We start from the raw sequence: 23,609 nt of genomic DNA on the forward strand, positions 1-23,609 counted from the left end.
CCTCCTAAGCTAGTTGTGCTTATTGGACCAAATAGATCAATGTGTAACAATTCAAGAGGTCTAGATGTTGACGCTATCCTCTTAGTCGTAAAGGAAGTTCTAACTTATTTTCCTAGTTGACAAGCATCACATATTCTGTCATTTTCAAATTGTAAATCCGGCAACCCAACTATTAAATTCTTTCTAATCAATTTTGACATAGTATGCAAACTTACATGTCCTAATCTTCTATACCATAACTAGCTATCATTTTCAGCACTTGCCACAAGACATACTTCATTATTTACTTCAAGATCTTCAAGAAAAATTACATACATGTTCTTCAATCTTTTTCCTATAAATGAGATTTTATTTATACTTGTATTTATCACTTCACACTTAGTTGAATCAAAACATACTCAAAATCCTTTATCACATAGTTGACTAATACTTAGCAAATTATACTTTAAGCCTTTAACCAACAACATATGACTTATTTGAGTTTGGGAATTCTTACCAACCGTACTTATACCATGGATTCTTCCTTTTGAATCATCTCCAAAGGATACGGTTCCTCCCTTTCTCTTATCCAGCTAAGCAAACAACATTTCAGGTCCTGTCATGTGTCGTGAACAGCCACTATCCATGTACCAAGGCTATTTCTTCTTGAGTTGAGCTCTCGAACATGTCACCTTTAAGTCCAGCTCAACCTACAAAACAAAATTTTAATTTTTCTTTATAGGTACCCATACTTTGATGGGTCCTTGAGTGTTAGTTGCAACAAAGGATCCCTTAGGAACCCAGATTTTCTTCACTTTCTGCACTATTCTTTTCTTAAAACAGTCATATGATAAATGACCATGTTTACCACAATTATAACATTTAGGTACTGCTTTAGTTGAATTTTTATTGTGGTATACATTCCTTTTTGAAGATTCATTTTTCAAACATTTAAGAACTGTGTTTTCATCAAGAATTATTTGCAAAGCTTCAAACTTGTTTTCCAGCTCTTGTTTTAAAACCTCAAAGTCTGTTTTTGAGTGTTCTAACTCAACTTGCAAAATATTTTTTTGCTCAAAAACAGAAGTAAATTCTTGTTTGATTTGTTCCAAATCATTTTCAAGTGATGCAGCCTCTTTCTTTAATGATTTGTATTTTGAAAAAAGATTTTCAAATTCATCATAAAGGCACTCATACTCATCTTGTAAATCATCATAAGAATTAATACAGGGGGATGAGGATACCTCTGTTTCATCCTCTTGTGCCATTAAACAGATGTTTGCTCTTTTCTCAGATTTTTCATCATCAGTTTCAGAGCTTGATGTGTCACTGTCCGACCATGCAGCTGCCATAATTACTTTCTTGGATTTCTTATTTTTCTTGGGAGTTTCATCTTTCAGCAATGGACACTCGAACTTGAAGTGAACAGGTTTCTTGCACTTGTAACAGATGAGCTCCTCCTTTTTGTTGGAGTCAATTTGTTTCATTTTTCCACGAGGCATCTTGGTCTTTCCTGAAACCTCTTCTAGCTAGCCTCCGATTTCTTCTGCACATTAGCTTTCTTAATTTTCTTACAACCAGAGCTAATTCTTCTTCATCATCATCATCATAGGAAAGTTCTTCCAACTCTTCTTCAAGGATGCTGGCTTTAAGTGCAATACTCTTTTTCTTTTCCTTTGTTTCCCTTCGGTCTTCTTCTTCTTCTTCCTTAAGCTATGACTTATGAGTGAGAAGAGAACCACAAATCTCATCAAGTGTGATGATGTTCAGATCTTTAGCCTCTCTAATGGCAGTCACTTTAGGCTTTCAGTTTTTTAGTAGACTCTTAAGAAGTCTTTTTACTAATTCCTATTCAGGAATAGGCTTACCTAGCTGACTCAATTTATTTGTGATGTTTGTAAACCTATCAAACATGCTGGTGATATCTTCACTAGGCTCCATTTTGAACATTTCATAATCATGTCTTAACAGAGAAATTTTGGACTCCTTTACCTGAGAAGTCCCTTCATGGATTATTCTAAGTTTCTCCCACACTTGTTTAGCTGTTGTACAGCTTGAGACTTTGTTAAATTCAGTAGGGGTCAAGGCACAATGTAATGTGTTGATGGCCTTAAAATTTATTTGAACTTTCTTAGTTTCAGCCTCAGTCCATTAAGACCTTTGCTTGGGCATCAACTCATTTGTCACTGCATTCACGGTTGAGGGCATAAAGGGTCCATCAATTATGACATCCCACATTTCATAGTCTATAGCTCTAATGTAAATTGATATTCTAGTGCTCCAATAAGGGTAATTAGAGCCATCAAATAGAGGTGGTTTGTTTGTTGATTGTCCCTTAGCCACTACTGATTTTTGGAGAGCCATATGAATCCTCCCTAAGGATGTTAAGCCTTAATAACAGGGAACTAGCTATGATACCAATTGTTGGTCCCGATAATATGTGCTAAAGGGGGGGTGAATAGCACAAATTAGCTCTTGACAAAATGAAGAAATAATTTTCAAAACAAAGAAAATAAAAACAGAGTATACAATGCATAGCAATTTATAGTGGTTCAGTCCAATACCTACATCCACTACCTTGATTGTTCAACCAAGGATTTTCCAAACTAAATCACTAAAAACAATGGAATTCACAAGCTTCCACCAAGCTTTTATAATGGCTTTTCGCAAGCTCAGCCACAACCTTTAGCAATGGTTTTTCACGGGATCAACCAAAACCTAAAGTGGTTCTTCAAGGCTCAACCACAACCTTTTACACTAGTTTTTCATGGGCTAAACTAAAACCCAAAGTGATTTTTCAAGGCTCAACCACAACCTACAACAATCAAGCTATCCCAAGCTTGAATAACCCCTTAGAGTGACTCCCTCACTCTAAGAATACAAGAGAAGTAGTAAAAGAAGGTACCTATAATCACTGGTTGATCTGAGTGGTACAAGATTGAGTGCTAAATACAAATGCAAAGAGTAAGTGTTTAAGTGCAGACAAATGCAATGAAGGTTTTCTGGTTTTTCAACTTTCTATAGCTCAGATTTCTTTCAAGGCTTCTTAAAACTTGTTTCTAATTGTTGGAAGACCTTTTTATACTTGGAGATGTAACTCTGATGGTAGTTTGACAGTTTATGGTCATTGGAAACAGTTGAGGATGAGTTCTAGCCGTTAATTTATCTTGTAGTGCTCTGGTTCAAATTGCAAACAAAGAGCTCTTAGTCGACTGACTTGGTTGACTAAGTTGATTCTGTTTTTGGTTTGCAGATCTTGGCATAGAGCACTTAGTCGACTGATTTGATCAACTAAGTTGGTTCTGTTCTCAAACTCTTCAACCCACCATTCCTCCAATTTTGAGACTTGGTCAACCAACATTCTTCCTTGTTTCACTAATAAGCATCCTCCCTGTTAGATAGTTACATCTTGTTATTTTTATTCCTCTTTTTCTTTTGATATACTCTTTGAAGAGTTAAATTAATTAATTTCATATATTAATTTTCTGCACACTCAAGTAAAGGTATTAGACACAAATAAATGGAAATATTTTATTATCATCAAAAACAAATGGAGCCAACAACTCAAGGACTAGGAGTATGGTACTCTAGAGACTCAACTCTTAGCTAAGTTGGATATTCAGATGTTGACTTTGCTGGTAGCAGAACTGATAGGAAAAGCACTAGTGGAAGATGCCAATTTTTAAGAAGCATGCTTGTGTCTTGGTCCAGCAAGAAGCAAAACTCAGTAGCTTTGTCAACAGCTGAAGTAGAGTATGTATCACTAGGTAGCTGCTGTGCACAAATTCTTTGGATCAAACAATAATTAAAAGACTATGGAATAACTATGCATAACGTACCAATATACTGTGATAACACAAGTTCAATCAATATATCAAAAAACCCTGTGCAGCACTCTAGGACAAAGCACATTGACATAAGACACCATTTTATTAGAGACCATGTAGTGAAAAATGATATTAAGATAGAATTTGTGAACATTTTACATCAATTAGTAGACATTTTTACCAAACCTCTAAATGAAGATAGATTCTGTGAGATTAGAAGAAATTTAGGATGATTAGTATGAAGGAATTATAAGAAAACCTTTGGCTCTCACATAGAAAACAAAGTGCATTCAGTCGACTAAGGAAATCTTAGTCAACTAAGAGTGGTTTGATAGCATTAAATAATAAGACTTAGTCAGTTTAGAGAAAGGGGAGTAAAATGAGGTAAAAATTTGGTTTACCTAGTGCAAAGAGAAAGAAGAAATACTGCCAAAGGTAAATAACCAAAATTTTATAGGGAATTTTGAAATTATAAAGAATGAAAGTAGGTCAGCTCTTAAGGGAAGGTGAGCAGTTTTTCTAAGAAATAACTGCTGACAACCCTCTTCTTCTCTCCCTTGAAACCCGTTGCTCTAAAAATAAAAACCCAAATCTTTCTGTTTGCCTTTGAAACTGACTCAAACCCTAACCATTAAAAATCTCTAGAATCAAAATGGCAAGAACATCTCAGAGTAAAGAGATATCAGAAAAGAAGAAAAGGAAAAGGCCAATGGAGGAAAAAACAGGAACTGAAAGTCTGAAGAAGAAACAGAAAATCATGCCTACTTCAGTGAAAGAAATATCCAATAAACTAAGAGAAAAGAAGCAAAAAATTGACAAGAAGAAAAATACAGAATCCTCACTCCACAAAGGTACTAGTTCTTCTTTTTCGAAGTTCAAGAATAAGTTGCATGAATATAGGTTCAAAAATATTGAAAATGCACCAATCTCCTATGGCAAATTCATTAATTGGAAAAGTTTTGATGAAAATGTAGAATTCTAGACTAGTTTATTTGAGTACTTTAATGAACTGAAACTAAAAGGTTACAACACCTTTAAGAATAGGTCTTACTGTGCAAGTCTGGTCAAAAAGTTCTATTTTGGGATTGCTTTGAAAGGAAAGGACTTAGTTGATTTTGATGATTATGTCGAAGATGGTTTAAATGTATATTTAAATGGAAAAGAATTTGTTGTGACAGCTAAAGATTTAGAAAACCTGCTGAAAATAGAATGTGAAGAAGGTGAGTATGAGCTCCCTGAAAAATATGATCCATCCTCATTGTGGGAGATCATCACTAGGAGAAAGGAAAAATACTCCTCAAAAAGCAATTCGGGTCTGAGTTTTACCCCTCATATTAGAATTTTACACTATTTTATAGCAGCAAATATTTAGGGTAGAAGTGGAAGTCTTAGCTACATCAGCCTCCAAGACCTTTGGCTAATGGAACATGCCTTCAACGGGGTATCTCTGAATCTAGGAAGATATATGATTGAAAAAATGAGAAGTGCTTGTAGACTTGACAAGGTTAATCTGTCGTATGGGAATGTCATTACATCCCTTGTACAGAAAAAAAGAATATGAGCAAAGAGGTATGATATGGACTAGGTAAAAACCAAAGATCAAGCTATTTATTATGGGAGCTTGGTTAAAATGGGATACATACTCGATGGGGAAAAGTTCATTAAGAACCCCAAGATTGGTCCAAGAAAAGAACACAGTCTACCTGCTCAACCTAAAGGAGCCTTTTCCAGATTCTCAACTGAAGTAATTTTCAACTTGCTCATGAGGATTGATGGAAAGCTGACTGACCAAGGAGAAAAGCTACAAAAAATTGAATAGAGAATCACTGAGTTGGAAAACAAGCTGAAGAAGAAGGAAAACATTCCATCTAAACTTATGGCTACAGAAAACTCTGCAACATCTAGCACTGACCAACACAGCAAGGTGCTGAAGGTTCAACTAAGTCAGCAAAAAATCTGCTCCTCATGTTCGAAGTTATGGCATTCAAGCTGAAGGTTCCACCTATAAATCTACCAATCCTGTTCTGCAAACTGATGACTTTTACCAAGGGGATGATTAGCCAGCCAAGACACCTTCTCTTGAACTTCAAAGCAAAAATGAATCAGAACAAGGAACTAAAGTGGTTGGTTCAGAAACAAAGAAACACTAGGCCTCTCTTCCAAATACAAAGGAAGTTTCTATTATGGATATCTTCCACCAAATGGTTAAGGAGGGACAAGCTGAAAAAGACATTGCTAGGACAGAAACTCAAAAAGATGGTGGAGGTATAAGAAAATGAAAGAAACCTGCATCATCTCCCAAAGTAAAGACAAAATCTGGGAAAGAAAAAGCCACTGTAGCACTATCAACTAAGGCAAAACTACCAACCAAGGGAAAGAATACTATGGCCACCAAGACAGCTTTTCTCAAGAGAAGAAAGTCTTCCAGGTTGGTAGAAAAATCCAGACTAGTTTTAGGCTCTTCTCCTCAGAGTCCAATCCCTATCTCAAATAAGTCCTCACCAAAACCTTCCTCTAGATAGTCAGCACCTCTTCGAGAGCCCTCTCATTTTCCTCTAAACCCTTTCTATGACACTAAATCCTCACCCCCTGACACATCAGATGAATAGAAGCCCCTTCCTTTGATGTTGACAAAAAGGGGGAGTAGAATAGGTGCAAGAACCAGAGAATAAATTTAAAAAACAAATGTTAGGGTAGAGGAACCAAGAACCTAGGAAAGAAAAGAAAGCAAAATCAGGAGCAGGAACTTAGAAAAATAGGAAATAGGAAGCAAAATTGTCCAAGGGCAATTTTGAAACACTTTTTTATTAACTACTATTTGTGCCATGGTGGCACTTGAACGCTTAAGTTTAATTCTATTGTTTATATAGTTGTGTGTGAAAAGTGAATGCTGAAATGTCTATGTTGTTTAACTGTTACAAATTGAAGTCTGTTGATATTTTGTTATCTTGGTATTTTTACTGTCATGAACAAAATCTGCTGACGCTAAGCTGACATTGATTTACAAGCTGATAAATGATTTTCAATATGGCATTGAGAATAACTTCTGTTTATAAATAGATATAGACACTATGTATTGACTATATGCTGTTGACAGAACTCTGCTGAATTCTTTATGAAAAATCTATCAACATTCATTACTGTAAATCATTCCAGATTTTTGCACATGTATATGCACATATATAGTCTAAGTGTATAATGTCATTTTCTCTATATGACAAGAATGAAATCTGCTAGAATAAAGTAAGCAAAATATGCACACACTAAGGCGGAGCATATACTTCGGCGGAGCAATCCTCATTTTCTACAAAAAACTGAAAAGACTAAAAGGACATTATGCTGTCAATCAAGGAATGTTTTGTCATCATCAAAAAATGGGAAATTGTTGGCTCCATTAGTTTTTGATGATAATAAAACATTCCCATTCATTTGTGTCTAATATCTTTACTTGCGTGTGCAGGAAAATTAATATATGAAATTAATCATTTAACTCCTCAAAGAGTATATCAAAAGAAAAAGAGGAATAAAAATAACAAGATGTAACTATCTAACAAAGAGGAAGCCTATTTGTGAAACAAGAAAGAATATTGGTTGACCAAGTTTCAAATTGGAGGAATGGCAGGCTGAAGAGTATGAGAAACAGAATCAACTTAGTCGACCAAGTCAGTCGACTAACTGCTCTTTGCCAGAATCTATAACTTGAAACAGAACCAACTTAGTAAACGAAGTCAGTCGACTAAGAGCTCTCTGTCTGCGATTTGAACCAAAGTACTACAAGATAGATTAACGGCTAGAACTCATCCTGAACTATTTCCAACAAACATAAAACTGCCAAACTGCCATCAAAGTTGCTTCTTTAAGTATAAAAGGGTCTTCCGATAATTAGAAACAAGTTTTAAGAAGCCTTGAATGAGATTTGAGCTATAAAGAGTTGAAAAACCAGAAAATCTTCACTGCACTTAAACGCTTACTCTTTGCATTTGTATTTTGCACTCAATCTTGTACCAATCAGATCAACCAGTGATCATAGGTACTTTTTTTTACTACTCTTTTTGTATTCTTAGAGTGAGGAAGTCACTTTAAAGGCTTGTTCAAGCTTGGGATAGCTTGATTGTTGTACCTAGTGGTTGAGCCTGTGAAAAAACTAGTGTAAAAGGTTTTGGCTGAGCCTTAAAAAGCCATTGTAAAGCTTGGTGAAAGCTTGTGAATTTCACCGAATCTTAGTGGATTTGTTGGGAAAATCCTTGGTTGGATAATCAAGGTAGTGGATGTAGGTCTTGGACCGAACTACTCTAAATTGTTGTGCATCTTGTACTCTGTTTTTTATTTTCTTAAGTTCTGGAAATTAGTTTCCAATATTGTTAAGAGCCAAACTGTGTTATTCACCCCCCCCCCCTCTTCTAGCACATATTATAGGGACCAACATTAATCAATGTTGTTCATCTACATTTAAGGTTACTACATTGATCATCCTCGACCGTTTGGTTTTCCTCCAAGCTTAAGTCACAATTTCCATAACCATTTATATTATTTTGTATTTATCACATATAATAGGCCAAGCCAATACTTCAAATTCATCTCATCCCTTAACACTTGTCAATAATCAATAAATCCCACCTTAGGACAATCTTTCCATATTGTGTAATAACTTTACCATATACGTATAACACCACACACATAATTATTCACTGCTCCTAGTGCTCCACAATTCCTTTGTATTCGCAACTAGTTGTCTTTTTTATCTTATAACTCAAATAGTTTAACCACTTCAACTTAGTATCATCATGAATTTTGTCTATCTTGATCATTCTACTTATGTTCACATCATTACTTCAAAATTCTAGAATTTATTCTTCCTTCATTTTCATAATTATTTCTAATAGCATATATTTTGTCAATTTAGTATCTTATAATACCATCTATGCAACCCACCGGGGATATTGTGTTCAAATCTCAAATCGCTAAGAACAATTCTTTGTTTCTACCAATGACATAAGTAACTCCACATATACATATACACATCCATTTAAATGTCAACATCCATTACCATGTGTAAGAACCCCTTTCTTACTTTCCTCAATTCGACATGTCTACTCCACATTTCACCTTTTGTGGTATGCCAAGATCATCCTTTAGTCATATTCCACTATTAACGATCGTATACCTTTACCACAACATTTAATGCAACTTGATTAGACAATTGTTTCCAAATAACTCTTAAATACCTAAACATCAAGTTGTACACCACTTAGTGTTGAGATCTTAACTTTACTCACCAATCCTTAACCAATTACATTTATAAAGTATATGATTTACTTAACTATTGCATTTCGCCCTTGCGGTTATAAAAATCAAAATTTCTTAAACTTAAGATGTAGAAACCCCCTCTTAGAACTTACCCAAAAATTGATATTTCCTAAATCCTTTACCTCTATGAAGATCACATTCGAAACTGATCATTTTTATCATAGATTGCATATTGAACCCAATAGATTTTTAAATTGATCGTTAAAGCAATTCGTATATCAAACTCAAATATAGAACTCCATATGGCATTTAGACTAGATTTGACATCTCTCAGTCATTTAACTTCAATCTATCAAATCCACAACTAGTCCTTTAATCATTTGACCTCACGCATAACATAACAAGGTTCATGCTCCTCTTTAGAGAAAATTTGTTTATCAACCTCTCACTTGATGACCACAGATCAATTATAATAGTCACTGAATTTCACCATTAAGCTAATTCATGTACTTATAACTATAAACCATAATAGTTCAAATCGAACCTTAGGATTTTGTAATTACTTAATTGAAATCGAAACCAATTCCATCTAAGCTGCTATGCACATAGTCGACACTTATACACTTAAAAAATATTTCAAAAGCTGACACCATTTCTATAGAGGCATAACCAGCTCATTTAACATAGTGCACTTACCTTCGTGCACATAAACATCAGTTTACACCTTCCTCAATACTTAGATCTATACACTCCAAGTAAATTACAACCATCATTATTCATTCTAGTCAAAGTGCATGCCTTATTACCATTATCGTACGTGTTCCTTTATATTGACCTTAATAATGATCCAATGTCATCCAATTTCTTCCCATTGACAATTATGGGCTTAAATTATAACTCCACTGAATGAATAAGTCATTATGGACCTATTAGTCCAACTTCAATCTCCTCCATCTTTAATCGGAGGGATTTGTTATTACATTAACCTTTCATTAGAAGCATTTGCTTAAAATCTTTCCAACAATAACTCATGTCTCGGGTGGCATTTCAAACCTGGACAACGGCACCACTTATGACCATTGCACAATGTTAGTAAGAGGGTAGGTTACTAGGAATAGGAGTTCATATAGCCTCTTGTCTATGAATTGTGTTGCAGTCACAAACCATAAACAAGACTCTACATTAACTCCGACAACTCCGCTGACTGACACGAGAATCCTTAGGACTTGACTAAACCTAGAGCTCTAATACCACCTTTGTCACAACCCAAATTCTAGGCTATGACTGGTGCATGGGCTTAGTGGTTATAGCCCACTAGGCCCAAGCAAGCCTCTTTATGAGATCTTGTTCTTCATTCCATCCATCATCTTTAAAACCATGTGTTGTAATTCTCAACGATGAATGTTTTAGTAATATTTTATAGCAACCGTGTAAAACCCGACCCTATAAACACATATCATGACATACATGCACTGAGTAGCATGTTATTATGCTAGGAAAGCACCTAAGAATAGATGAAACCCGATATCGTACCTAACGGTACACTTGAATTGATTTAACCTCGAACTAGTTTAAATAGGAATCGTAGGATGGAATTTAACATTTTATAGTCAAGGAATGACTAAAAATGATTGTTCGGAGTTCGAGGGTTCATTTGGGGAAAATTTGAAAATTTTTATGTTCAGGGGTAAAATCGTAATTTTTCCACTCGTGGACAAAATTTGAGATTTTGAGAGAATTTAGATCACATTTGACAAATTGGAGAATGGTATGAGTATAAGGGATAAAAATATGTCTATGGGCAATTTTTCAATTTTTGGGGTAAAAATGTAATTTTTAAATTTTACGGGGGTAAAAGTGTAAATTTCAAAAATTACTCCACCAAGACTTTGGATAAGTCTGAGAATTTTATCTAAGCTATGGATATGTGGGACAAGTGTATGGTGAAAATTTGGAAACAAATGGATGAAATTTTAAAAATGGGCCAATGGGAGAGTGACACGTGGTATTTTTTAATGATATAATATTATTTTAATGAAAAGTCAGCCCATTTAAACCCCATTTTAAGTGCTGGCCGGCAATAAGGGAGAACAAGAGAGAAAATAGAGAGGAAAGGAAGAAAAACAGAAAAACCAAAGAGAAACAAGAAAATTCAAAGGGGAATTCGCGTTTTTTGCCCGTTTATGCATCTAACGGTAAGATTTTTCGACTTTAGCTTGATTTCTACCTTTCCTATGCCTTTGTTTCCATTTAGCATGCTTGAGGAGAGAGATCTAAAAGTGACATCAAGGGCTGGACGAAATTCTAGGGGAGAGATTTTGGAATTTTTAGGTTTTGATTTTTAGTTAAATTGGTAGTTTTAGTTGGTTAAATGTGTTTAGAAATTAAATTGGGCAAGAAAGCATTAAATTTTCACAATACCCACCCTTGGCCAAATCTGCAATGAGGTAAAATGATGATGATCTGATTTTTATTCTAAGAGAAATGAAGAGAAAATGATGAAAAATGGTTAAATGTGATAGAAAAACAAAGTAGAAAATTTACCGAGTTAATGTCCCATTTTTGGCCGAATTTTCAAAGGAGGAAAGTGAACTGATTTTGGTGATTTTAGAAGGTTATTGGCTGATATTTAATGGTTAGAAATGTTGGAGAGAGAATGGGACAATTTAAAGCTAAAATGGAGCGCGTTAGCAATTTATTGGGTAAAGTGACAAAAATAGGTTAATACCGCGTTTAAGCCGTTTTTGACTATTGTATTTCATACCATGCATTAGTATAGGATTTAAGTCAAATATATAGTGATTTAGCATTAATGTGATGAATTGAGTAAATTTTTGCAATGTGTCTAGGAGGAGAGCCTTCCGATAAAGGCAAGGAAATCGTACTCGATGAGTAGTTATCGGGGCACCTAGAAAGCTTTTAGTTTGTACAAACGGTGAGTAAACCTATTATTATTGTGAATTATCTAGAGTTATTTTAAAATGCTCTTTATGTATTTTATGAAACGAAAATGAGATTAAAACGGGATTTTTGATGTTTTAGAAATAAATGTGACAAATAAAAATATATTGTGTTGATTATGAAATTGAGTAATTGGAGGTTGTTAACTGTCTTGAAAATTATATATTTTCCTATGAATGGCTTATGAGATATAAGTATATGTGGCTATATTTTGTAAGTGCATTGGGAAATTTATGTAAGCTGTTTTTACTATGCAGACTGGATAAATAAATAAAAGCCACGTTATATTATCGAAATTTTATTAAAATTGGTGGGTTAGTCACTACAGTGACGGGTTTTCGTGGACTGCCTATTAGAGGGGCACGGTAATCCCGGTTATATAGTTACTCCGGTTGTAGAGGCGAGGAGGGTAACTCCCGAGGTAGTATTAGAGCTCACTTCACGTCGAACCCCCACGTAAATGTGTAACTCGGCCAACACCAAGGAACAGCTTGTTTTAAAAATAAAAATGTGTTTCACATGTAAATGTTATAACAACCTTGGCGAACTCGGTTAGATGCCTTGGCCAAGGTATCCCCGAGGATTAGTTTTGGCTTGACCCTTGTTTTCTTTTATAAAAGACATAAGCCTTAACAACTGTTTTGGTAAATTACAAATATTGTATGGTTTAAGAAATAAATTGAAAACATTATGAAATGGTTCGTAATTTGTTGTTTAAACTTGCCTCCATTTTACTCGCCTTTAGATATTTATGATAATGTCTGTTTACTCATTAGGATTGCAAATCTCACCACCTCCTTTCCAAACATTTCAGGTCTGTGGTAGCTTGTAGATACCCTATTTTGTCAAGGATTCCAGTTGACATCTCTACCACACAGACAGTAGGTTTTTAGCACCAACACTGGGTGTATTTTGGGCCACTTGTCATTGTAACCATTATTGTACATTATAACTTAGTAAATTTTTGTATGTATGAATTTATTTTACTTACACATTACAAAAGATTTCTTACACGTGTTTCTATAAATATTGCTTTATATAAAAATGCTATATTTTAATCAATATTTTGAATAGTGATATTTGTCTATAAATCCTTTTAAAAAAAATTTCTTTGGATTTATTTGAGTTGAAAATGATCGGTAATTGTTTTAAATGGAATGTTTAAAAATGATTGCTCACAGAAAAGGTAAGAAACTGATATGTAAGCTTTGCGGGGTTCTGATTGGCATTTCAAGTAATGAGTGTCAATTGGGACGTCGCGGCGGTTGTTATGGGCCCGAGGGAGGTTCCGGGTCGTGACAAACCAAATATTCATATTTGTATTATCTCAAAGTATTGTCATTCATTGTCGTCTCATAAGGGCATTATCATCAATCCAACACATACATACTTCATTTATAGCATGACTCTTAGTAGTTTACATTACATATACGTGTACACAGATAAAAGACTCTCAACCGTCGATGGACTGACTTTAAGTGAAGGTACTGCTATTGGATGCCATAGTACCTACCAAGAAGACGAGCATACGTGGACACTCAATCTAGGTCCCAACTGCCTCCAAATCTGAAAACATGGAGTTTAAAAATGTGAGTATAAAACTCAGTGAGCGAACATAAGAAGGGAACAAGCAATCGATAAGGAGAACTTGGAAATCATGATGCACTTGTTTCAAAAACAATGCAATTAATTTAATTTCTTACTAAAAAATTGCTCATTTCAAACTTTGATTAATAACCTCATAGTGTTGCAAAAACCCATGATCAATCCATGAAGTTAAATAGGTAAAAAATATGTCAAAATCAAGCAAGGTAGCAAGCATGACAGCAAGTTTCTCGCTATAGCGAGAAACAGTCTTAGTTTGCATATGTTTTGGTTTTTCAAGTATATCTCCCACTACATAAGTCCAATTGACATTATTTTTAGACCATTAGAAAGCCAAGAGGCTTGGCTACAACTTTTATGTTTACCGATTTGCCCAGTTCTAAACGAAAGGTGGCCAAAATCATTGTTAAAGTGGAAGCACTGCACCAGAATTTTGAGACCACCCGAAAGTTTCTTGCTGCAGTGAGATTCAAGGCAAATGACAATTAAAGGATTTTCACATGCCACAAAATCCAATCCTACCATATTGCACATCAAAGTGAACACATTTACAATAATCAAGTTTCTCATTATTCACTTCAATCACATATTATAATCATAAACTTTCTATAACACACACACACACACACACACATATATATATACATACATAATCATGCATACCATCCCGCCACATTCAGCTCAATGCAATATCATCATCATGTGTGCACTCCCTACTCTCACACTTCAACATCATCATGTGTGCACTCCCTACTCGCACATTTCAACATCATCACACAACATTATTCATCAATGCATAACATATATTCATATATATATATATATATATATATATATATATATATATCAACATAATATAGGAGCACATGGATTCATCCTTTCACACATTTCACATTTTCACAGCATCAAAACATTTTATCAAAGGCTTGTTCCGCGGCACACATTTTTAAAGAAAGGTTGGATAAAATCATTCAAATGTTTCATCCAAATACATATACATTTCCCAAAGAAATTTTGAAATGCAAGTTCACTAACCAATATTTGTTGAATCTTTAATTGACTCTAACTTCGATTATTGCTTCAAACGAACATGTGAGGCCTCGTTGGAACCTATCACACACAATATAACCATAAAAAATATAACAGCCCACAATTCTAATTATTAGCCATCTCTAACCACCTTAAATCAACCCTAACTCATCTCTCACCTTGGTGGACTTATAGTTGAACTCCTTTTCAAGAGTTTTCAGGCTATTATGGCAAGTCTCTCTTTCTCTCTCTAAAACTTCCAACTAGTGAGAGAAAGTGCTGAACAAAGACTTTTGAGGGTTTTAAGGTGGGAGAGTGAAAGAGCACAAAAGATTCTATGAAAAAGTGCTCAAAAGCATGAAAATTGAAGCTAGAGAGAGAAAGTTATGGCAGCTTTAAGGGAGGCTTCCATGGAAGATGAAGAAACGTGAGATGGGAGGAAGAAGAACAAGAAGCTGCTAGAAAAATGAAGAAGCTGCTGGAGAAATGAGATATTTATAATAGCCTAAGCTTATCCAAACTTCACTTAAATTACGAAAATGCCCTTAACAAGTTGGCTTTGTCTTCCTCCAATCCTTTATGCAATCTTTTTACTCTTTTGACACTGAGATAAAGTCCATAATAGTCTAGAAATACTTGGGTTCACGAAACTTTAAAAATTTCGACTCGAGATGAAAAATGATCATTTTGCCCCTACCTTGGAAATCATCATTATTTCTATTTCCTTCACCATTTTATCCTTATTTTCATCATTCATTTATGTCTTAGGCCTACTTAGGCCTTAATAATATAGAAAACCCACTTTTAGGAGCTTGCTAGGAAAATGACCAAACTACTTTTGCTCCACATCATAGGGTCTAGTGATAATTCTATTTTATAGAATTATTTTACTCTAATTTTGTTATTAAATATTAGATAAGTCCTCAATTTTCAATTATAATTTACTTATTTTTAGTTGTTTTTATAATTAGGTTACTTTTAAGTTAGTTTTTTTAATTTTATGTTATTTCTTTTAATTTGTTTATTATTGATTAGTTTTTATATTTTTTGTAAGATTAAAGGTGATTTGGGCTTAATTTTGGAAAGTAAGATGTTGAAAGACCCAGAATCTGCTTGCATATGTTTCAGTATTTTGGCCATATCTCGAGTTACAGAACTCCAAATGATGCGATTATTAGACCAGTGGAAAGCTAAGAGAAAGAGCTACAACTTTTGTGCAGATCACTTTACCCAGTTCCGCGTTGAAGATAGAGAAAATCGCATCGAAAAATAGTAGACGTACTGTGCCGGGAATGGAAATTTGTAAAGATTGACAATTTGAATTTTGGGCCTCTTATTATACTTTTAAGCCCAATTAAACCCTAAGTCTACTTAAGGAACTTTAGGTTTAGTCTATTAGTATAAATAAGATATGTTTGACAACATTAAAAAAAGAGGAAGACAACCTTTGGGAGATTCAAGAAACTAGAAGTTGAGGCCGAAACTTGAAGATCAAGGCGGAGAATATTGTTTTGTTTTCTTCCTTAGCTTTTATCTTGATACTTTTAATGGTTGAAGTTTATACAATATTATTTTATTTTGCAATTATGAGTACCTAAACTTCTTTCTCTAGGATTGCAATTGAACTCACATGTAGTTTAAGTTTTTAATCTCTTTCTTACTTATTTTAATGGAATTTGAATTGTTTATTTCAATTTGTTCTTAATGCTTTTAATTGCCTGATCACCAATTAAATTGATTTAGGAACCTAAACAAACTTGGGAAAGGGAGTTTAGAGTAAACTAAAATTGGGATAGCATATGATCAAATTAATTGATTTGCGTATAGGATAGGGATATACCTATAGGCCATATGTAGCCAGATTAGAGCCTGAACTTAATGAGTCTGTTTTAATTTCAATTCACATAGGGATATAGTGTTTTGATTAAAATAGATATTTTTATAGGACGAGTCGGGAGACCCTTATAAATAATTTAGGACTCTAGGTTAGCAATTCAACCCATTGAAATAAGTTAAGGAAGAGAGGTAAGATTTAGATGAAGTGTGAGGGATATTGTAATCCTAGGTTTGTTTAATTTGATATTTTCTCAAGATTATTATTATTTTGATTTTTCTTATTAGTTTTAATTTCAGTTAATCAGTTTTAGTTAATTACTTAATTTTGATTGTTTGGATAAGATTGAATTGTTTTAATTTTAGTACTTAGTAAAGTTTTAGATCAATTCCCTGTGGGATCGATACTCTGCTTGCTAATATACTATCTATTCGATACGTATACTTGCGTAGTAGGATTTTAACTGACAAGTTTTTGGCGCCGTTGCCGGGGAATTAATTATAGATTTATTACTAATACTAATACCAAACAATTTAGTCTTACTTCAAATTTTATTTTTCTTATTTTAATTTTAGCTTTTATTTTCTTGCAGATATCTTTGGTCATTGTATGCAAAGAAGAGACAACTTGAATCTTGTTCCTTTTGATCCTGAGATAGAAAGAATTTTCAGAAGGCGTCGAAGGGAGAATTTACAAGTTGCAGTTTTAAATTAGACAATGGCCGAGGATAACATTAATAATGGTAATAATGCCATTAATGTGGTTCCCGAAGCAAATAGAGCATTGCGAGACTATGCAGTTCCTCTGTTGCAAGATTTGCACCAAAGCATTAGGATACCTTCCATCAATGCGAATAATTTTGAAATTAAACCAGCCTATATTTAGATGATTTAGTCTTCAGTCCAGTTTGGTGGGTTACCCAGTGATGATCCTAATGCTCATTTAGTAAATTTCCTGGAGATTTACGATACCTTTAAATATAATGTAGTAACTGATGATGTTATTAAATTGAGACTGTTTCCATTCTCTCTGAGGGATAAAGCAAAAAGTTGGCTTAATTCACAGCCTAATGGGTCTATCACTACATGGGAAGAATTGGCTCAAAAGTTTCTCGCAAAGTTCTTTCCACCTGCAAAGACTGCAAAGTTGAGGAACGATATCACCTCATTCACACAATTTGATGGTGAGTCTTTGTATGAAGCTTGGGAGAGGTTTAAAGAACTACTGCGAAGATGTCCACATCATGGGCTTCTTGATTGGTTGCAAGTTCAGACATTCTATAATGGGCTTATTGGGTCAATTAAAACCACAATTGATGCTGCTGCTGGTGGGGCATTGATGAGTAAGAATGCGGCAGATGCTTATAAATTGTTGGAAGAGATGGCTTCAAATAATTATCAATGGCCTTCAGAAAGGTCGGGTTTGAGAAAAGCTTTTGGAGCCTATGAAGTTGATGCAATGAGCAACTTAGTCGTGCAAGTGGCTGCACTATCCAAAAAGATCGACACAATGGGAGTTCATGCAGTTCAAAATTCAATTTGTGAGATGTGTGGGGATGGCCATTCAAATGATCAATGTCCATACAATTCTAAATCAGTTCAGTTTGTGGGGAACTTTAACAGACAGCAGAACAACCCATATTCTAATACTTATAATCCTGGTTGGAGAAACCATCCAAATTTTTCATGAAATAACAATGCAGGGCCTTCCAATCCAAAACCCAACATGCCTCTGGGATTTCAACAGCAAGTTAGACCACCACTTCCTGAAAAGAAACCCCAAGTGGAAGAACTACTTTTGCAATATATATCCAAGAATGATGCGATAATTCAAAGCTTTGGAGCATCCTTGAGAAATTTTGAAACTCAAGTGGGACAACTTGCAAATTTCGTCAATAGTAGACCTCAAGGTTCCTTACCTAGTGACACAGAAATCAATCCTAAAGGTAAGGAACAATGCCAAGCAATCACCTTAAGGAATGGAAAAGAGATTGAAGGGGTGAATGAAAAAGTAGTTGAACCTGAGAATGAACATGTTGATAATGAAAGAATTTGTGAGAAAGAAAGTGAAGTTGAATAGAAAGAGAAGGTCAAGGTTGAAAATCAAGGAGTTTCTCAAGTCATCCATCCTCCACCACCTTTTCCCCAAAGGCTCCAAAAGCAAAAGCTTGAGAAGCAATTTCAGAAGTTCATTGATGTCTTTAAGAAATTACACATAAATATTCCTTTTGCTGAAGCTTTGGAACAAATGCCTAGTTATGTCAAGTTCTTGAAGGACATCCTCTCCAAAAAGAGAAAGTTAGGTGAGTTTGAAACTGTCTCCCTTACAGAAGAGTGTAGTGCAATTCTCCAAAACAAGCTACCACCAAAACTCAAAGATCCAAGTAGTTTCACAATCCCTTGCACTATTGGTAATTTATTTTTTACAAAAGCTTTGAGTGATTTAGGTGCAAGTATCAATTTAATGCCTTGGTCAATTTTTGAGAAACTTGGTTTGGGGGAATGCAAACCCACTTTTGTAACTTTGCAATTGGCTGATCGTTCTTATGTGTACCCAAGGGGAATTATTGAAGATGTTCTTGTCAAGGTAGATAAATTTATTTTTCCAGTTGATTTTATAATTCTTGACATGGAAGAAGATAGGCAAATTCCAATCATTCTTGGGAGGCCATTCTTAGCAACTACTAGAGCTTTAATTGATGTTGAACAAGGTGAGCTTACTTTGAGAGTTCAAGACTAACAGGTAACATTTAATATTTTCAAAGCTTTAAAATTGCCTATGACATCTGAAGACTATTTTTCTGTGAGTGTAGTGAACAATTTGACACATGATGTTTTCTTAGAAGAAAATCCCAATGATCCTCTTGAAGCATGTTTAATCTCTAACTCTGATAGGAATGATGATAAGTTTATTGAATATTCAAATTTGTTGAATGCTCACTCCAGATTTAGAACTAATCATCAATTTGAGTCTTTAGATATTTCAGCTTCTTTAGTGCCAACTTCTAAGCCTTCCGTTGAGGAGCCACCTACTTTGGAACTCAAACCTCTACCAGTACACTTGAGTTATGCTTTTCTTGGAAAATCTTCCACTCTTCCGGTTATTATTTCTGATGCTCTTACTAGCTTGCAAGAGGAGAAGTTATTGCGAACACTTAGAGAATTCAAGAAAGCAATAGTGTGGACCATAGTTGATATTAAGGTAATTAGCCCTTCTATTTGCATGCACAAAATTCTTTTTGAGGAAGATCACAAAGCCACAATTGAACAACAAAGAAAATTGAATCCCATCATGAAGGAAGTGGTCAAGAAGGAAATCATCAAGTGGTTGGATGCCGGAATAATCTACCCTATCTCTGATAGCTCATGGGTAAGTCCAGTTCAATGTGTTCCTAAGAAAGGAGGAATGACTGTGGTGGCCAATGACAATAATGAGCTCATTCCAACAAGAACGGTGACTGGATGGAGAGTGTGCATGGACTACCGCAAGCTCAATAAAGCTACAAGGAAAGATCACTTCCCTCTTCCATTCATTGATCAAATGTTAGATCGCTTGGCTGGTAAGGAATATTATTGTTTTCTAGATGGTTATTCTGGCTATAACCAAATTGTTATTGCTCCTAAAGATCAGGAAAAGACTACATTTACATGTCCTTATGGCACCTATGCTTTTAGAAGAATACCATTTGGATTATGTAATGCACCTGCCACCTTTCAACGATGCATGATGGCCATATTCACAAACATGGTGGAAAAATGCCTGGAGGTATTTATGGATGATTTCTCAGTCTTTGGAAATAATTTTGATGATTGTCTTTTAAATCTTGCTAGGGTACTCAAGAGGTGCGAAGAGACAAATTTGGTGCTCAATTGGGAGAAATGTCACTTCATGGTGCGAGAAGGTATTGTTCTTAGGCACAAGATCTCTAGTAATGGCATTGAGGTAGATAAAGCAAAAATTGAAGCAATTAAGAAATTACCACCTCCAATAAATGTCCAAGGTATTAGAAGTTTTCTTGGTCATGCTGATTTTTATAGAAGATTTATTAAGGACTTTTCAAAAATTTCTAAACCACTTTGCAATTTATTGGAGAAAGATGTGCCATTTAAGTTTGATAATGAATGTCTTGTTGCTTTTGATGAATTGAAGAAAAGATTAATATCTGCACCTATCATAATTAGTCCCGATTGGACTCTTCCTTTTGAGCTAATGTGTGATGCGAGTGATTATGCGATGGGAGCTGTTTTGGGACAAAAGAAGGATAAAATCTTCCATTCCATCTATTATGCTAGCAAGACTTTGAACGAGGCTCAGAAAAATTATACCACGACAAAAAATGAGCTCTTAGCTGTGGTTTTTGCTTTTGACAAATTTCGCTCCTATCTCGTGGGGACAAAGGTGATAGTGTACACTGATCACTCAGCTATCAAGTATTTGATTGCCAAGAAAGATGCTAAGCCAAGATTGATAAGATGGATCCTCTTACTTCAAGAATTTGATCTTGAGATTCGTGATAGAAAAGGAACAGAAAATCAAGTTACAGACCACCTCTCAAGATTAGAAATTGAAGCTCAAGGTAAGGATTCGACCATAATCAAAGAGACGTTTCCTAATGAACAAATCCTTCAAGTTGGTAAGAAATCACTTCCTTGGTATGTTGATTTTGTAAACTATTTGGTAAGTAATATTATTCCCCCTGATTTAAATTTTCATCAGAAAAAGAAATTTTTGCATGATGTTAAATTTTATTTTTGGGATGAGCCTTACTTGTTCAAACAGTGTAAAAACCAGATGTTCAGAAAATGCGTCCCAAAGGAAGAGATTCAAAGTGTGCTTCACCATTGCCATTCTTTAGATTATGGAGGACATTTTGGAGGAACAAGGATTGCTGCTAAAGTCCTCCAATCAGGTTTGTATTGGCCTACATTATTTAAGGATGCTCATAATTTTGTATTGCATTGTGACAGGTGCCAAAGGGTGGGAAATATCTCAAGCCAACATGAGATGCCTCTCAACAACATCATGGAGATAGAAATTTTTGATGTATGGGGTATTGACTTCATGGGTACGTTCATATCCTCATATAACAACAAATACATTTTGCTTGCTGTGGATTATGTCTCCAAGTGGGTTGAAGCAGCAGCCTTTCCTCATAATGATTCGAAGATGGTCATGAATTTCATCAAGAAAAATATTTTCACTCGATTCAGCACTTCAAGGGCAATCATTAGTGATGAGGGAAGTCACTTTTGCAACAAATATTTTGATGCCCTTCTGGCAAAATATGGAGTTAAACATAAGGTTGCCACTGAGTACCATCCTCAGACTAGTGGCCAAGTAGAAGTATCGAATCGCGAAATCAAGAGGATTTTGGAGAAAACCGTGTGTCCCACAAGAAAAGATTGGTCTAAGAGATTGGATGATGCATTGTGGGCATATAAGACTACTTACAAGACCCCGATTGGTATGTCTCCATATAAGTTGGTCTTTGGCAAAGCTTGTCACTTACCGGCGAAACTTGAACATAATGCTTATTGGGCTGTCAAGAAGTTAAATTTTGATCTACAAGCAGCAGGTGAGCAAAGGTTGTTGCAGTTAAATGAGCTTGATGAATTTCGCCTTCAAGCTTATGAGAATGCCAAACTCTACAAAGAGAAAACGAAGCAATGGCATGATAAGAAGATATTGGCAAGAAGCTTTGAGCCAGGACAAGCAGTGTTGCTTTATAATTCTCGCTTAAAATTATTTTCGGGAAAGCTCAAATCAAGGTGGTCTGGTCCTTTTATTATTAATGAGGTATTCCCACATGGAGCGATCGAAGTTAGAGGGATATATGGTCAAAAATTTAAAGTCAATGGACAAAGATTAAAGCATTATTGGGGAGGCGAAATCAATGATCAACAGTCCTCAATTCACTTGCTTGATAAGGCCTAGAGTCCAAGACAGTCCAGCCAAAGACTATAAATGAAGCGCTTCTTGGGAGGCAACCCAAGCTTCTTAACCTTACTCAATTTTGGTTTATTTTATTTTATTTCATTTTATTTTTATTTTTATTTTTATTTTATTATTATTTTTATTATTATTATTTTACTTTATTATTATTATTATTATTATTATTATTATTATCTATTCTTTTCCCTTTTTACAGGTCAAAAAACAGATTCGGAGTGAGGGGAGTATTCTTGTCCCTTGTCTTTTATTTTCTTTTATCACATCGAGGACAATGTTCATTCTAAGTTTAGGGGAGTAGTTTAGAATTTTGTTAGTTTATTTACATGTTTTATTTGTGATTTGCATGTTTTGTTGTGTTAAAAAAAATTTTGAGATAGTTATATCTTATTCTTGATTGTCCCAATCCTAGGATGATATTTTAATTATCTTTTTATTCTTAGCTTTTGGGAAGTATATAGTTATGATTTATTTTATGTGATATTCTTGTGTTAGCTTTATTTTAGAATGTGACTTCCAATAATTTGAAGCACTATACTCTTTTACTTAGAATTTATGTGTGATTTAGAGAAATTTTATATTGATGAAAAAGTATAGTGGAGTCAAGAATTCTAGAATTTGTTTGATTCTCTCTCGAGGCGAAATCTTAGATAACATTTAGGATAGGAAGTGATTTAGGCCATCTTTGGATCGTTTGAGCCTTTTTGAGCCTACCTTGTTATATTTATCCCTAGTCACCCTTTTGAGCCTAATTTACCTTTTCTTTGTAATCGCACAGTTATATTAGCCTTAGCCTGTTTATTTAATCCCAGCAATTTGAACCTCTCATGTAAAACCCGACCCTATAAATACATGTCATGACATACATGCATTGAGTAGCATGTTATTACGCTAGAAAAGCACCTAAGAATAGACGAAACCTAATATTGTACCTAACGGTACATTTAAATTGATTTAACCTCGAACTAGTTCAAATAGAAATTGTAGGATGAAATTTAATATTTTATAGTCCAGGAATGGCTAAAAATGATTGTTCGGAGTTCGAGGGTTCATTTGGGATAAAATTAGAAATTTTGATATTCAATGGCAAAATCGTCATTTTGCCACCTAAGATAATAATTTGATCATGGAGTTAAATTTTTACCAAGATTAACTATTTGGAGTAAAATTTAATGATA

General features: G+C 34.6%; 1 protein-coding gene and 1 non-coding gene across 2 annotated transcripts; one reads left to right on the forward strand and one right to left on the reverse strand.

Moving 5' to 3' along the window:
- Positions 1-17,199: 17,199 nt before the first annotated feature.
- LOC148762467 (uncharacterized) lies at positions 17,200-22,416 on the forward strand. Its single transcript, XM_088806606.1, has 7 exons — positions 17,200-17,280; positions 17,755-18,142; positions 18,185-18,480; positions 18,562-19,192; positions 19,295-19,616; positions 20,730-21,008; positions 21,171-22,416. The coding sequence occupies exons 1-7, from the start codon at positions 17,200-17,202 to the stop codon at positions 22,414-22,416; spliced, it is 3,243 nt and encodes a 1,080-aa protein (XP_088662732.1).
- LOC148762468 (small nucleolar RNA R71) lies at positions 17,626-17,732 on the reverse strand. The gene has a single exon (XR_016026791.1). It is a non-coding gene; the product is annotated as a small nucleolar RNA R71 (small nucleolar RNA).
- Positions 22,417-23,609: the final 1,193 nt, after the last annotated feature.

The sequence above is a fragment of the Theobroma cacao genome, chromosome 5 (genome assembly GCF_053813885.1).
Source record: "Theobroma cacao isolate CCN51 chromosome 5, ASM5381388v1, whole genome shotgun sequence".
NCBI lineage: Eukaryota > Viridiplantae > Streptophyta > Magnoliopsida > Malvales > Malvaceae > Theobroma > Theobroma cacao.